Consider the following 17,418-nt stretch of genomic DNA (forward strand, 5'->3'; position numbering starts at 1 on the left):
CGATGCTAAAGGTTCTTATCACAAGGAAAACAAATATATGTGAGGTGATGGACGTTAACTAAAGTTAAGTCCTGTGCTGGGTATTGGGCCTTTTAACAGGTCAACTGAGATCTACAGTGGGTAAATTTTCAAATCTCCAACAACTCCCCTGATCAGGCAAATGGATAGACAACAGACCTGGTCCAGGGGCCCCACTCCAACAATGATGTGCACTGAAACTCCCTCTCTTTGCTCCACCTGCCACTGTACTACTTCAAGGACATTGATAGTAATGCTGGATATTCTTGCTATAAAGTCTTGTTTTTAATAGCACACATATATTCAAAGCAAGATCCATTAGCAAGCAAACACGCGGTAATAGGATTATCTGATATTTTAAAAACGATTTTCCAAGACACAAAGCTTTCAATTTAAAAGTTATTTATTAAAAAACATATTCTTCCAACTCTGATTTCATATCAAATTAAATAAGGAGTGATGTTCCAAAGCAGTATCCGATCAGATCCTTTTGTACAGAGGACGATGATGACTTCATGAGCTCATTAGCTAGTAGTCTGCTAAATAGTGGTCTATGACTCCAGCTCACTCCCCTCTTCACAAAAGGTAAGCATAATTGATATACTTCATACCAAAAAAAATTTATAAAGCTTGTCTTCATATTTCAGTTAAAGATTCAGCTAATATAAAATGATAATGGCTTAAAAGAACATCCAAGCAATGCTCTGCATTTTCCTTTTTTGCAAAATTCAAGGAAAACATGACTGTTTGGAAGTGTCTTCACTGCTCGTGAAGCAGCACCTGAGATTTCCTTGTGTCTCCACTCTTCTTGTTTCCAGTGATGAAAACATGCTGGAAACATTTCTGAGAGCACTAGAAATGCCACACAGATCCCAGAGCTTTAAAGAGTTTCTGACAGGTTCTGGAGTTTTTATGAACTTCATATTAGTGTACACGCATTAAAAAATGACTTTCAGGAACACACACACTGAAAGGAAACCCTCTAGTATTCTTCAGCTTTGAACGCTTTGAGGCGAGGACTGGTCTCTTTCAAGTAGTCAGTTTTTTCTCAACAGTTTCTTGATAAGCGACAAACCTTCTCAAGTTCATCTTCACGTTGTCGAGAACACACAGCTGATCTGGACTGTATTTAGCTCTCCCTTCTTTCCGTATCTGCCAAAAAAATATCATATGTGGTTTGGTATGTATCACTAATTCCTTTAAATAAGAAAGCATTTAATTTGCGGTGTATTTATTTTTAGAACAAACAGCAGTCAGATTTTGGTGAAACATTTTCACTTCCAAGGTGATGGAACACAGTACATTAGCCATAATAAAGATAAATTAAGATTGTGCACCTTTTAAATGATAGTTACAAGAACAACTAAATTGTAGACTTTAAAGGAATGAGTTGTATGGTATGTGAACTATACCTCACCTCCAATCCAGAGCCATGGTTCTCAAATTTTAGCATCTGGAAGGCTTGTTAAAAAACAGACTGGTGGGCCTATCCACACAGTTTCTGATTTTCAGTAGGTCTGGAGCTGGGCCTGAGAATCTGCATTTGTAACAAGTTACCAGTTGATGCTGGCGCTGCGGATACAGGACACTTTTGAGGACAGCTGCTCTAAAGAAGTTTTTTGGTAAAATGCATTGTATTGTGTTTAGATGCAATTTGGGGCTAAATATATACCAAACAGCCTTTAATGCAACTGTGGCTTCATTCACAAAGGAGCTTCATATAAAAAACTACATGCTGCCATTCTGGCTAACAGAGAAATTTCGTCAGGGCTTTATAGCTTTGAGAAAAGAAAAACAATTAAATATCACCACCACTGCAATGCATATTAAGTAGGAAAATCAATCAGAACAATGGACATTCCAGAGGTTAGAGGTTACTTTCCTAGTTCACAGTTTACTTCACTGCTCTCTAAGCATTCGCTTCTATAGAGTTTGATGACTCAACTGCATCTGCTTTCCTTGCAGCTGCAGGGAAAGGGGATATTTTCTCTTTACCATGCAGACTGCTTTTTCAGAAGTTTAAAGGGCCTGTGATCTTTAAGAACAACGTGGACACCCTCCACGTACTGGTATGGAAATGTCTCTAGGAGACAGTGTTAAGTAAAAGCACATAAAGTGCAGGAATGTGAATATATTATACTACCTTTTGGATAATAAAGGGGGAAAATACTAAGGTGCATTTGTCTTTGCTTAGAGAAACACCATTCAATCTGGTTACCCATGAGACAGGGAACAGTTGGGAATAAAACTTCTCAGTGCTTAAAAAATAAACACTAGGCCGTGGGGATCGGGGTGGGTAAAACGGGTGAAGGTGGTCAAAAGGTACACACTTCAGTTCCAGCTGACCCCTGAACAATGCAGTGGTCAGGGCGTCAACTCCCCACCCCCCCTGTCAAAAATCTGGGTATAAGTTTACTGTTGGCCACGGATTCAACCAACTGCGGATCATGTAGTACTGTAGTATTTACCACTGAAGAAAATCTGTGTATTTAAGTGGATCTGCCCCGTGTTATTCAAGGATCAACTGTATAAGAGAAATAAGTCCTGGGGATGTAATGTATAGCAAGGTGATGACAGTTAACAACACTGTACTATATATCTGAAAGTGACTAAGAGAGTAGGTCTTATAAGTTTTCATTACAAGAAAAAAAATTTGTAACTATGTGTGGTGATGAATGTTAACTAAACTTACTGTGGTAATCATTTTGCAATATATACATATATCAAATCATTATGTTGTATACCTAAAGCTAACACTATATGTCAATTACATCTCAAAACAAAACAAAACCCAAACAAACAAACAAAACTACAGGCTTAAACAAAGCATAATTAAGAGTAAACTGATCAATTTTCCCCCCTCAAGACTAAAGTCACCTACTGGTGAAGCTTAACTCAGTAAGTGTCAGCCACTATCACTACATTTTTGAATGTGGGATGCCAAAACATGAAAAGGTTAAAAACAAACCAATTATTAATGTTCCTAAACTAATACTGATGTGACTATGACACAAAATGTGCATGGCATGTGCTGCTATTTTCTTCTTCTGCAAAAGAAAACTATTTTTTATGCCTTAAAAAAAAATTCAAAAAGTTTAAATTTCTAAACATACAATCACATTCACCTAAAAACTTATCACAGAGTTCTGGCCACAGGAACTGAATTCTGCCTTAGAAGCTTGTTAGAGAAAAGAAACACATATTGGAAAGCAACAAAAGAAAGCTACTTTTCCATTAAAGCCTCTATTCTCTTGACAAAGCTTTAAAAGCAAAAGTTTAATTTAAAATGTAAAAGCAAAAAATACAAATATTTTTATTTCTCAAAATGAAATAGAGATTTAGATAAGAGGAGAATTGATAAACTTACATTTGTGGACATGTGATCAAATGCTGTTTTTAAAATTTCTGGCTGCCTTCCCCCAACCACTAAAACAGTTTTTGAACATTATTTGTTTGACTCAAAGTTAGCTTTGATGCTTCTGATGAATGAATGAATCAATCAGTCAGTAAAAGGGCAAATGAAGGTAGCTACGTTCTCCATTACAGGCCAGCTTGGAGTTTGTTTGCCTTTTTTTCAGAGCACCAAAAGGAAATATTCGTAACAATGAAATCAGCCTATAATGCATTACATGATATAAAATAAATTTAACATGTCTATGAAAGTGCTTTGCAGGCCAGACTGTAGTGCTTACACATAAGCATTGTTAACATTTCTAAACCGCTGCAGAAAGAGGAACGTGTTGACACCATTTTGGCTCACGTCACAGTGATTCAACAGAAAGGGAGACTGAGCCCTGACTCAGCCAACAAGCGTTTACACAGAACTGGGGATGAAGTGCTATATGAATCACTGAGATTGCACGGAGGGAACCACACACACCCTCCTCCCATAGAATGCTGAGACTTCAGCATTTCTAAATAAAATGCTACATACCTTCATTTTGAAGACTGGCTGGAATTCTTTCAGAGCAGATAACAATTTAATTTGAACTGAGGCCCTTTCAGCTTCTTTACCATCTGCAAAAACATCAAAGAGGGCATCCAAAGCCTCTCCTGCTACTACAAGGGAGGGATCTTTGGTGGCAACCTCAAGCAGAAAGCACCCGATGGTCTGGAGACAACAAAACACAGTTATCATCCAATATCCTAAGTCAGCTTTCGAAATAAGTACTAACTCTAAAGGTGACAACAATTCACGCATAAAATTTTACATAAAAATGCTAGGGAGGGACTTTCCTGGCAGTCCAGTGGTTAAAACTCTGTACTTCTACTGCAGGGGGCGTGGGTTTGATCCCTGGTTCAGGAACTAAGATCCCACAAGCCATGCAGTGTGGCCAATAAATAAATGTTAGGGAAAAATTAAAACTTTAAAAAGATCAAAGGCATCACATATTTATAAAAATACCAAGTATGACATAAGCAAGATAAATTTAAAATCTTAGAGTTTATATTCCTAAATAAAATGAATTAAGATCCATAAATGATATATGAAAGACAGATATTAGAAGTTATTAAAATTTCCCTTCTATCTCCATCAAAAAGGCTTTTCCCATGGTATCAAAATGCATATAAATATTATTTGTAACAAAAAACCCTGCTTTTTAAATTACATGAAAAACACTCTAATTAAAAAAATAACGAGCACATAATCTCATTTTGCATCACTGTGATGATTTTTAACATCTACCCATTTTTTTCACAATTAGCTAGCTAATGAACGGACCATTTCCAACCTGCAAAGAATTGTTTAAGAGTAAAGTTATTTTATTTTGGCTGTTCTGCTTCACACTTTCTGCTTCACACTTTATGTCTTAAGGGCGATGTGCACATCTGGTATTACGGGTGGGAGAGTGGAAATGCTGAGTCCAGGGCTTCCCTGGTGGCGCAGTGGTTGAGGATCCGCCTGCCGATGCAGAGGACACGGGTTCGAGCCCTGGTCTGGGAAGATCCCACATGCCTCGGAGCAACTAAGCCCGTGTGCCACAGCTACTGAGCTACTGAGCCTGCGCTCTAGAGCCCACAAGCCACAACTACTGAAGCCCGCGTGCCTAGGGCCCCGTGCTCCGCAACAAGAGAAGCCACCGCAATGAGAAGCCTGCACACCGCAACAAAGAGTAGCCCGTGCTCACCGCAACCAGAGAAAAGCCCGCGCACAGTAACGAAGACCTAACGCAGCCAAAAATAAAATAAAATAAAATAAATTAAGAAATGCTGAGTTCGAACTCCAGCTCTACCGTAAATAATGGGGTGACACCGGGACAGTCCCGTTACCCACTCTGGGCCTCAGTTTTCTCATCTGAATATAAGTGGTCTAGATAACCTCTAGGATAGTATTAAAATTTAGTATCTTATCATGTAACATGAAATATACAGCATCACCTATGAAGTAGTTTTACCGAAAAGATTAAATCTGAATCTAACCTAGCTTTTAGATCTAACTTCCATCTTGCGGGAGATTCAGAGGATAAAGGAACAAACTTAACACCGCAAGGAAGCAATCAGACAAATCCAGAAGGCTGAACATTATGAGCCAACCAACCCAGGAGCTGAGGAAAAAACAGGTGTTGGGAGGTGGTGCTAGAAGGAGCCCAGCTCTACATGAAGAGAGGCTTAGAAGACCCCAAAACAAGCACAACATGTAGACTTTACTTAGATCCTGGTTTAAACAAACTATCCACAAATAGATATTTTTGGAACAACTGGAAAGTTCTGAATATGGACCAGGTATTAGAAATATTAAGAAATACTGTTAATTGTGTACAGCATAATGGTGGTTATATAAGAGAGTGTCCCTCTTTTTAAGACATGCGTACTGAACCCATAGGGGCAAAATACCAGGATGTCTTTACTTTAACACACTCAGCAGAGGAACTACTTGAAGTATATATGATAGAAAACTAGGAATTCTTAAATACGCTTGATGGCTATACAAAAATTTACTGTACTTGCTACTTTTCTTCATGCTTGAAAATGTGACTAAATAAAGATATTTTAGAAATCTTATGTTATGCCTGAGAAAAACTCGCTGTTCTCCTAAAGTGGACCTTGGACCTTACAGTCTAAAGGGGTGGGAAGTGATTATACCTACACATCCTCATCGGTATATGGGTACACGTACAGAGCCACACAGCCATGCTCTCTCACTTGGTGTCTATCAAAATCCCTGGAATGACACAGAAGAGATGGGTAACAGTGGCTACCTCTCTAGAGTGGAACTGGGGGACAGGATGTTTAGGAGTGGAGATGTGTCTTTGCACTATAGATTCTTTTCTACTTTCCTAAATGTTTTGCTATATGCATATATCACCATTTCAAAATAAGCTTCTAAAAAATACCAGTCACATTGTTTAGCTCTTAGCAAGTTAAGAAATACTTTATAATAATCAGTTTATAAACCATTATCAGCAATCTACACTTCAGCAATTATGATTAGCACAACAAAGGGTAATTTTACTATTACTGTTCTTTTACTTACTAGGCTGTATCTCTGGCAGTGCAGTTCCTAAGCAACTTGTTGAGATAAAGTGCTGGAAGCAAACATGCTGAGTGAGTTCTTAGTGTGCTGGCACTACCAGAGTTGCTGCTTAAAATTTATGAGAGGTCTTAGGATGAACTGGGTGGCTTTGTGCAGAATGCACTACAGCCTGGTGTGCTGAGGAAACTGTCTGGACTGTTCCTTCATCAGTAGGAGAATACAACATGTACACATTTAATGCAACAGCAAAGGCAGAGGCATCTTGAACAACTTTGAACCTTGGCCTTCCACTGAAGACAAATTTATTTTTGATAAAGCATCTCCAGAGTAAAGTTAAATGGCAAAATGCGACAACTCTTCAAGTACCTACCTGATTCATGGAGTTAGATTAAGCCAAGGGGTATATTTTAATAATATACCTTAGTAAGCAACTTTTCTTTTTCTTGCAATATATATATATATATATATTTTTTTTAGTTTTATTTTTTGGCTGTGCCGCACGGTAGGCGGGATTTTAGTTCCCTGACCAGGGAGCAAACCCATACCCCCTGCACTGGAAGCTTGGAGTCTTAACCACTGGACTGCCAGAGAAGTCCCCAGTAAGCAACTTCTTGATATGATTTCTTCTCATGAAGTCCATAGAAGTTTTTAAAATCCCACACCAATCATCACTCTTCTCCTATTTCTAATGATTTAATGATTTAGGTTGGAAGCATATTGTTTTTACCTTAAGAGTGTCAAGTGTGCCATCTTCTTTGGCTAGGACGCTGCCAGTGATTCCTAAAATACTAACCACATTTACCCTCACCCCAACATTACTACTATGGATGCCTGCTCTGCATAGTGTCAACAGCTGGTCGGGAGTCATGCACTGTTGAAAGAGAAGGAGAGAGGATTTAGCATGTTAAACTCAGCCAATTCCAACAGCATGTGCAACGGGATTGGCAGGAGTCTCTTCTACAAGAGGCATGATGCTACAAGTGACACAAGCTCTCGGGGGAGAAGTTATTACATATTCTCATCACTCATTAATAACGCTGGTAACTCTGAACTAGGACGAGGCCTGCTCATGTCACTGTCACCACTTACTCTATCCCACGGCTGTAAGCCTGTAAAAGAACCTTCAGTTCCTATTTGTCTCATTTGAAGACTTTCATTCAGAGGCACACAGACCAAAGAGATTCTCATTTCTTCTTTTCAACGTGGATCATAAAAAATGTAAATAGGATCATGCAGCTTTAATAAAAATGGGCTGAAATCTATACAAGGTAAGAACTGACTCTGAGATTTGTGTGTTATGGTAAATTATTAAAGATTGTAAAACCCATTAAATTATATAGTGCTTCCACCAAGTAGTGATAATTTTCATTTTAAGCTGATGTGAACACACACGTGGACACAGGTATCACAACAGAGTGCGAATGTCACTTTCTCTTTCATAGAAACTGAGGGTCAGAAGTTATGTTTTCGTTTTTTTTTTAGAAGTTATGTTCTTGAAAAAAATTCTCAAATATACAAAGAGAAAAAATTTAAAGAGTATATATTAGAGGCCAACATCATGTGCTATATTTAACAGTAAAACACCAGAGACTTCCCATTAAACTCTGGAACAGGGCCAAGTCTGGGTTGGCACTGCTCTAGAGGTGTGGCCATGCAATGACTAAGGACGGAAGGAAGACAGGCCACCAGAGGGAAGGAGGCCCAAGAACTGTGAAGCCAGGTTCCTGGGAAGAGCATCCACATGGATTCTGAAATCACCTAGAATCACGACGGGACCAGTGAAAAGTAACAGAGCCCAACAGCAGGAATCTTCAAGGAACGAGGGACGCCCTTGGGGATGGTGGGTGACAGTAACCAAGAGAGGTGGGGTGGTGTGGTCTAGTGACATGGTACTCAGAACTGGAGGATTTTAGAAAGGAAGCAGTGAGGACGGTTTAGAACTGTAGTTCTCAAACTTCAGAGTGCATGACAATCACCTAGAGAACTTGTTAAAACACAGACGTCTCTGGGCCCCTCCCCAGAGTTTCTGCTTCCGTAGACTGGGGGCAAAGCCCTAGGATTTGCCCTTATACACAAAGAGGAAAAAGACCACGGACCCGATAGCAAAACTGGCAAAAGATGGGAAAAGTTACAGAAAAAGAAATGCAAAGGCCCTTAAAACACATGAAAAGATGTCCAACCTCCTCACAGTAAGAGAAATGCAAATTAAAATTGGGATGTAATTCCTCACCCATCAGACCACTTAAAATCCAACATTTTGACAACATATTCTTCTGGTGAGGCTCTGGCAGAACAGGCACTCTCATACGCTGCTGGTGGAGATTCGAAATGGCTCAGACTCTAGGGAGGGGTCTACAGCAATACCCAGAGCAAAGTTACAAATCCATCCGTTCTCTGAGCCAGCAAGCCCAATTCTAGGAATCGATCCCAAAGACACAATGGCAAAAACACAATGGAACTTCTGTAAAAAGGCTATTCACTGCAGTTCTATTTGTAATAGCAAAAGATTGGAAACAACTAAAATATCCATCGATGCAGACATGTTGAATATGGAATATGTACACAATGGAGTGATATGAAGCTGTAAAAAAGAAATGAGAAACATGCCTATGATGATTAATAAGGGAGAAGAGCAAAGTACAGAAGCACTACTTTTAAGAAAAGGAGTGGGGCTTCCCTGGTGGCACAGTGGTTGAGAGTCCGCCTGCCGATGCAGGGGACACGGGTTCGTGACCCGGTCCGGGAAGATCCCACATGCCGCGGAGCGGCTGGGCCTGTGAGCCATGGCCGCTGAGCCTGCGCGTCCGGAGCCTGTGCTCCGCAACGGGAGAGGCCACAGCAGTGAGAGGCCCGCGTACCGCAAAAAAAAAAAAAAAAAAGAAAAGGAGTGAAATACAAATACATACATATTTTGCTTATGTTTTCCAAAAAAGAACAATAGAATGATAAACTAAAAAATCAAAAAGGATGATTACCAATGGCACAAAGGAAAGAACAGGGGTAAAGGGACAGAAGCTGGACTTCTCTAAACATATACATATATATATTCTTTTTGGGGATAAAATATACGTAAACCTTACCATTTCAACCATATTTAAAAGTACAGTTCAGGGGCAGTAAGTACAGTGTATTCACACTGTTGTGCAACCAACCATCACCACCATCCATCCCCAGAACTTCTTCATTGTTCCATACTGCAACCCTGTACCCATTAAACAATGTCTCCCCACAAACCCCACCCTCACCCCAACCCCTGGTAACCACTGTTCTACTTTCTGTCCCCAAAATTTAACTACTCTAGGTCCCTCATAAGAGGATTCATACAATACTTGTCCTTTTGTGTCTTTCATTTAGCATAATGTCTTCAAGGTTCATCCATGCAGTAGCATGTATCAGAATTTCATTCTTCTTTAAAGCTGAATACTATTCCATAGTATGTATATACCATATTTTTCTCTGAATATATCTTGTTTCAGTTTTAACTCTGAAACTGTGTAAATGTTTTATATAATTAAAAAGTAAAAATTAAAGCAAACAAAAAATGCTTTAAAAAAAAGCTGAAACGGGCTTCCCTGGTGGCGCAGTGGTTGAGAGTCCGCCTGCCGATGCAGGGGACACGGGTTCGTGCCCCGGTCCGGGAGGATCCCGCATGCCGCGGAGCGGCTGGGCCCGTGAGCCATGGCCGCTGAGCCTGCGCGTCCGGAGCCTGTGCTCCGCAACGGGAGAGGCCAGAACAGTGAGAGGCCTGCGTACCGCAAAAAAAAAAAAAAAAAAGCTGAAACAACTGAAGCTAAATTTATAACAAGCCACAAAGAGAACTTTTCAAGCAACTTTAAAACACAGTAATTTGTATAGTCCTAGAGGGATCTGTTTCCCTAAGGACATGAAGAATCACAAAGAAATCTTAAACTGCACTCAGTAGTGTTACTGTTAGTAATACCATTATTTTGAAATTATTAACTACATTCTGTAAGGTAAAGTAAATAATTAATAATGAGTTTTTAATGATGGTTTAAAAAACTGGTCATTTTAAGAGACTGCTAGGACACCAACTCATTATTCTAGAAAAAAGGGTAGGGTGGGGGGAGGGAGAATCATACCCTATCTTTTTTGGTATGAAATTTATTTCAAAGTTACCAACTAATTGATGAAATAGGAAGTTTTTATTTATAGAAGAATCACAGCTAATAAATGCTTTAAAAGGAATGACAAAATTAGGATATCTCCATTTTGCAAACCCTAATGAAATAGTGGATCTATACAACAAAAATCACTGGTTGCTACAAGTGAATCCATTGATTAATCTTAACATCACTATTTTACAACAATATGTGATTTGTGATATAAAAGTAGAATATACATACAGCACTACGAATTATTTTTGCCTAAAAAAATCTGATCCTGAATCTAATTAAGGCTCTAGACCTTGCTCTCAATTTATAGGAAATATGGGAGACAGAGGGACCTGTTAAATAACAACATTGTTAAAGCAGCCAAATCTGAGAATGGGGAAAATTCTTTAGGACAGATGACAGCATCTTCTTCTTTTTTTTTAATATTATGGCATTTTCTTTTTTTAAAAAGAAATTTATTTTTTATTTTTGGCTGCACTGGGTCTTTATTTTTGGGTGTGCGCGGGCTTTTCTCTGGTTGCGGCGAGCAGGGGCTACTCTTCGTTGCGGTGCGTGGGTTTCTCATTGCGGTGGCTTCTCCTGTTGCAGAGCACAGGCTCTGGGTGTTCGGGCTCAGTAGTTGTGGCTCACGGGCTCTAAAGTGCAGGCTCAGTAGTTGTGGTGCGCGGGCTTAGTTGCTCCGCGGCATGTGGGATCTTCCCGGACCAGGGCTCGAACCCGTGTCCCCTGCATTGGCAGGCGGATTCTCAATCACTGTGTCACCAGGGAAGCCCGATAGCTTCTTCAATGAATAAATAGTACGGGGAAAGGGGGGCAGGCAGGGGAAATGTTATAAATTCAGAGATTTAAGGATCTGTCAGTATACTAAAAACTACTGAATTGTATACTTTAAATGGGTGAACTATATGGTATGTGAATTAAATCTCACTAACCCCGTTAAAATATATATATTTAAGAGACCAAAATATGTATTTTGGTCAACTAAGAACAATACGTGGATCCTACTTAGATGCTGATTTGAACAAACAAATTGAAAAAAAAAAGACATTTTAAAAGCAATCAGGGAAAACTGAACTCAGACTGCATATCAAATGATAATTTTAAAACATCTGTTGATTTGGAGGGTTTGGGATAATGGTATTGCGGTTAAGTTTTTTAAAAGTTCATTTTCTGTCACAGACACATAATGAAGCACACAATAAAACATTCATGGGTGAAATAATATGATTTGCTTTAACTATTCCAAGAAGCTAAAACAGAAATGTAGGGCAAGTGAAAGAAACAAGAATGACAAGATGTTGGCAACCTGTTGACACTTGATGATAATGCTTTCAGGTAACAATACTATTATCTCTGCTTTTAGAAATGTTTGAAAATTTCCTTCATGAAAAGTAAAAAGTAAAAGTGATAAGGCACCTATCACAGAAGTGCAGACAGATCACTGTGGAGGATCTGGAGCACATGCCTGAACATTTCTGTAAGAAAATGTTTAAAGAGACAAATGATTTCCAGAGAAAATACTTACAACACAAATGCCAAACACATTGTATCAACTAAAAAACTGTATGTTTTGATGGGGGTGGTGGGGAGAAGGAAAGGATTTTACTTTTATACTTTCAGTACTTTTGTTTCCACTTTACAAGGATCATGCATTACTCTTTCAATAGAAATAAATACTTAAAAATAGTTAAGCAATAAATTTTGCCTCCGTAATATAGAATCTTTGCTAGTTTCACATAAAAATTTTAAAACCTTACCTGAGGAATGTTCTTGGAGGCCACTGTTTGCAAAAGGGCCCTCAAGGCACTACTTATGGCTTCTAAAAAGTCAACATGCTTAGCAAAATCTAAAACACAAAAGTGATATAGAAATTTGTTTTTGTCTTTCTCTAAGAAGAGTTATTTTATAGAAAAAGAGTCAAAATAAAGCATGTTAAATGTTAATATACGCTACAATAATAAAAAATTTGATATTTAAGCCCAAACTGTGAACTGTATATTTTTTGAAAGATTACCACAATCAGGATAGTCCTGACAGTCCTTGACTTGTAGATGCTGGATTTTCATGTAACTCACACTTTAGCACATGATAAGCCTGAGCTAACCTTTGTAGACTGAATTCCGCTTTTCACAGACTGCTATCATGGTGCTGGGCAGACATAGGGTACAGTCATCTCCCAAGTCACAGTGTTTCCTCGCCAACCCAAGCCCACTGCCCAGCCAAGAAGTGTTGCTTGTGCAGGGCCAGGCCACTATGCCTCTGGTTTTCAGTGGTTCCTGTGGTTTTTACTGACCCAACTTCCCCTTCCCACTCTTGCTCAGTTTTACTCTTTTCTTATTGTTCCTTCTTCCCACACAGGATAAACAGAACAACAGCAATAAACAGTTATGCTAACACAGCCATATAGGAGGGTGAGGACCGCCTAGGTGAGCTGGCTACCTAACCCCTTTGGTGGGAAGGGAAAGCGACTGATGTGGTGTGATAGGTTATATTTTCCAAAAATAGCCACAACAGGGCTTCCCTGGTGGCACAGTGGTTAAGAATCCGCCTGCCAATGCAGGGGACACGGGTTCGAGCCCTGGTCCGGGAAGATCCCACATGCCGCGGAGCAACTACGCTCGTGCGCCACAACTACTGAGCCTGCGCTCTAGAGCCCGCGAGCCACAACTACTGAAGCCCGCGTGCCCTGAGCCCGTGCTCTGCAACAAGAGAAGCCAGCGCAATGAGAAGCCTGCACACTGCAACGAAGAGTAGCCCCAACTCACCGCAACTACAGAAAGCCGACATGCAGCAGCGAAGACCCAACACAGCCAAAAATAAAAAAACAAATAAATAAATTTTTTTAAAAAACCAATAAATTGATTTAAAATTAAAAAAAAATAGCCACAACAGTATATCCAGTTCTGTATAATCTTGCAGAACCTTGCCACTTCCCATAAAGACTGTGGAGCCTATTTCCCCTCCCCCTGAACCTGGGTGGGACTTTGTGGCTTCTTCAACCAGGACAACATGTCAAAGTGACAGGCTAAGTGGTAAAAGGCATGACTTCCACCTGACTCACATGCCTTTGCCCTCTCCTCTCTCTGAACTCTCGCCCTTGGAACCCAGCCACCATATTATGGAAGCCCAGGTCACACGAAGGGGTCAGAGGTGGGTGTTCTGGCTGACAGCCCCAAACCAACTACCAGACATGTGAGTGAATAGGCCTCAGATGATTCTGGCTCCCAGTCTTCCAGCAGAGGCCCTAGGCTAGGGTTTCTCAACTTCAGCACTATGGACATTTTGGACCAGATAATTCTTTGTGGTGCGTGTGGAGTCGCCTGTGCACTAGGATATTTAACAACATCTCTGGGCTCTACCCTCTAGATACCAGCAGCAACCCCCAAATTATAACAACAAAAAATGTCTCCAGACATTGACAAAAGTCCTCGGGGGCAAAAACTGCTGCCAGTTGAGAAACACTGGCCTAGACATCATGGGGTAGAGAAAACCATCTCCACTGGACCCTTTCTATATCCCTGACCCATAGAAACCATGAGAAATAGCACATGATTACTGCTGTTTTAAGCCACCAAGTTTTGGGGTGATTTGTTATATAGCAGTAGACACTTTGTCTTTCTCCTCTATGGTGCCCTTGGCCAAATAAAGATTCTGATGCCCCTTTCTGGGCTGCATGAGAGCAAGGCAGCTTCTGCAAAGACTGGAATCAAGGCTTGTTTTATCTTTCAGCTCTCTCATTTTCAGATATATGTTATGCACAGAGGTAGGGAATTCCTGTAAGTATCACAGAACAGATACCAGGATACTTTAGGATCAGACAGACCAGGGACAGAATCCAGCCTTTGACATTATGTGACCTCTCATGTTGGTCTCAGCCCAAGTGTTAGCTCCTCAAAGGGGCCTTTCCATACTAACTAGTGCAACACCTCATACCATTCTGCTTTTATGTTTTTCCTTCCTAGCCAAAATGACCTTAAACCTTTATTTATATGAAAATGCAAGCTCCATGAGCATGGCGGCCTTGCCTATCTTGTTTATGCCTGTATACCTTGGACCTAGAACAGTGCAAGGTATAAAGTAAGTCAATAAATAAATAGTGGTTAAAAGAAGGAACCCCCCTGAAAAAAGTTCCTAAACCTCTAAATCTCAGCGTCCTCATCAGGCAGGTGGAGTAATAAATGCCTAGCTCATAAAACCTAGTACCTAACAGGCCCTCGAAAATTGGTATAAAATTGTTATTATTAAACTTCCAAAAGTCACCATACTGGCTCTGAAAAGTAACTTATATTCGATTAAAGCTGTAAGTGTAGTCCTGGAAATCTGTCAGCTGCACATAAAACTATTAAACCATGTTATGAAGAACTAACCTGATACAAACTAGAACACATCTCAGTACCAATTTTTTTTCTATCCTCTGTTCTTAGGAAAATAACAATTACCTTAGATTCAAAATCCTAATCTCAACTACACTACTGTTTTACATTATGTGAAATTCATATTTTCCCTAAATTTGGATGACTTTTATTTAATTCACATTTCTGGTCATTTATCCAAATTAGGGAAGGAAGTTCAAACAACTCTGCCTTTCTGAGAAATTCTCAATAAAAGGTCAAGACATGTGGTACTGTCAAAAGAAATTAAGTAAATGTCAAAAGAAGTTATTAAACAAAAGAGGTGATTCAAAATGTCTTTCCCTGCAACAACTTTGTACAGTATCTAAGAATTTGTAGCACACCTAAATGTAGGTAAACAGTCAACCCACAAGTAATCAAGCAGCAAATTATATTTAGGTGAATTCTGCAGACTGATTTTCAATGTTCTGATATGGAATAAAAAACATATCCCAGAATGGGTGCTACTACCATTCTAACTGTAATGTAAAAGAGCTTTCTGCTTCCCAAAATCTAGGGTAGCAGGGAATCCTAAATGATTTTAGAACCCATGTAATGGAACAAATGACAAACTGACCCAATCTGCAAATACAACATTGCTAAAAATTTCTTATGTTTTGAAGATCAATATTTTAAATGAAGGAGACAAAGATGCTGGTGTTTTGAACACAAGGACCAGACTCTACTAAAAACTTGCTCATTTTATCTCTGATGTCAGCCACAAATCTATGTAGGTATGTATCACAAATTTTTTTTTTTTTTTGCGGTACGTGGGCCTGTCACTGTTGTGGCCTCTCCCATTGTGGAGCACAGGCTCCGGACACGCAGGCTCAGCGGCCATGGCTCACGGGCCCAGCCGCTCCGCGGCATGTGGGATCTTCCCGGACTGGGGCACGAACCCGTGTCCCCTGCATCGGCAGGCGGACTCTCAACCACTGCGCCACCAGGGAAGCCCTATATCACAAATTTTATAAGTATTCAGAACTGTATTTCAGCATCAAAACTAAAACAAGGGCTCCCCTGGTGGCGCAGCGGTTGAGAGTCCGCCTGCCGATGCAGGGGACACGGGTTCGTGCCCCAGTCCGGGAAGATCCCACATGCCGCGGAGCGGCTGGGCCCGTGAGCCATGGCCGCTGAGCGTGAGCGTACCGCAAAAAAAAAAAAAAAAAAAAAAAAACTAAAACAAGTTAAATACAGTACAGCTGTACGATCCTCATACATTTAACTTTCAAACATGGTAACACAAAAAGGAGAAATTTAGCCCCATTCTCCCCACCAAATTCTTCAATAACAGTTCACATTATCTATGTAGAGCTCATAGGGCTACACTATTTTATAAATCCCAAATATTTGGAAAGATTATACTAGAATAGTATAAATATAAGCAATTATCCTTTATCAAAAATTTCATTCTGATAAAAAGGTTATGTCTAGAATAGCTAGGAAATTGGAATTTATTTAAAATCTAAGTGTTTAATTATACTTTCTCACAATTAAGAAACTTTCCATTATTTCTCTAAGGCTCAGCTTGTTATAGTTTTCCTGTGATCTTTCCAGGTAATAAATGTGCATGTACCAGTGACCAAGAATAGCCAGCTGAACTAGGAGAAACACACCTAAGTGTTTTCTGCATAGCAGAGGCACAGAATATGTGCACTTATTTCCAGTGAAATAAACTCTTCATGCTGGCAGGGAATCGGGCTTGTGGGACCTTGACTGGATTCTCATTGAGAAATGGCCCAGAGGAAAGAGATGGCAATTGTGAAACTAGGGCAGACAGGGTTCTCTCAGGTTAAGCAGGTCTTAGAAGCACTAAGAGGTCTGGGTAGGTCCTGCTCGCCTGGGGGCCTAGCTGTGGACTCCCCTATCTGGCCCTGCTCATTGCAGGGAGCCCATGGGAATGCGTGGATGGGAGGGGACATGAGCAATAGCAGTCTCCCCCAACCACCCCTCCACAGGACATCCTGCTGGGCCGACGGAAACCCATCCCTCTTGCCCCCCATGCCATCCAGATCTCTTTAGGTTTATAAGGCTGGGAGAGAAATATAAAGCTATAGTCATCATTTGGCCAGCTCACAATGACCAGTCACCTCTGTACTCCAGAGCTGGCCCAGTACAGGCTTGGAACGGGAGTGGGGCTAACACTGCTCACATCCTGTTCGACATCCTGTCTTAGGTATGGCTGGGCATGTGGTTTTCACATGATGGCACCAGCTAAAGAATACACAGCGTGAGATCACTTGAAAACTCTGCCTGTTAACTGACAAATATCTTGATAACTATATAATGAGTTTCTAAATATTTACTTAATCTTTAAAAATTAATCTAGAACTTCTAAAACATGCACCATTAAATACACAGCACCTCTTCATAGAGTGCAAGATAGATGTCTTAAAGAATC

The 17,418-nt window shown here is 40.1% G+C and overlaps 1 protein-coding gene across 3 annotated transcripts in view; it reads right to left on the reverse strand.

Annotated features, from left to right (window-relative positions):
- Positions 1 to 409: 409 nt before the first annotated feature.
- Positions 410 to 17,418, reverse strand: part of HEATR3 (HEAT repeat containing 3) — a 36,262-nt gene continuing 19,253 nt past the window's right edge. Inside the window, exons 12-15 of one of the 3 annotated variants that reach the window (XM_081215507.1) lie at positions 12,384 to 12,472; positions 7,221 to 7,364; positions 3,953 to 4,129; positions 410 to 1,170 (exon numbers count right to left, since the gene is read on the reverse strand). In XM_081215507.1, the coding sequence (XP_081071633.1) occupies positions 1,048 to 1,170; positions 3,953 to 4,129; positions 7,221 to 7,364; positions 12,384 to 12,472 (533 nt within the window). In that variant the 3' untranslated portion in view covers positions 410 to 1,047. Of the gene's footprint in view, positions 1,171 to 3,952; positions 4,130 to 7,220; positions 7,365 to 11,078; positions 11,408 to 12,383; positions 12,473 to 17,418 lie in introns of those variants that run through there. The other 2 variants (XM_081215508.1, XM_081215509.1) reach the window with 2 other exon arrangements.

This window comes from Mesoplodon bidens (genome assembly GCF_964165515.1).
Source record: "Mesoplodon bidens genome assembly, chromosome: 18".
NCBI classification, from domain to species: domain Eukaryota; kingdom Metazoa; phylum Chordata; class Mammalia; order Artiodactyla; family Ziphiidae; genus Mesoplodon; species Mesoplodon bidens.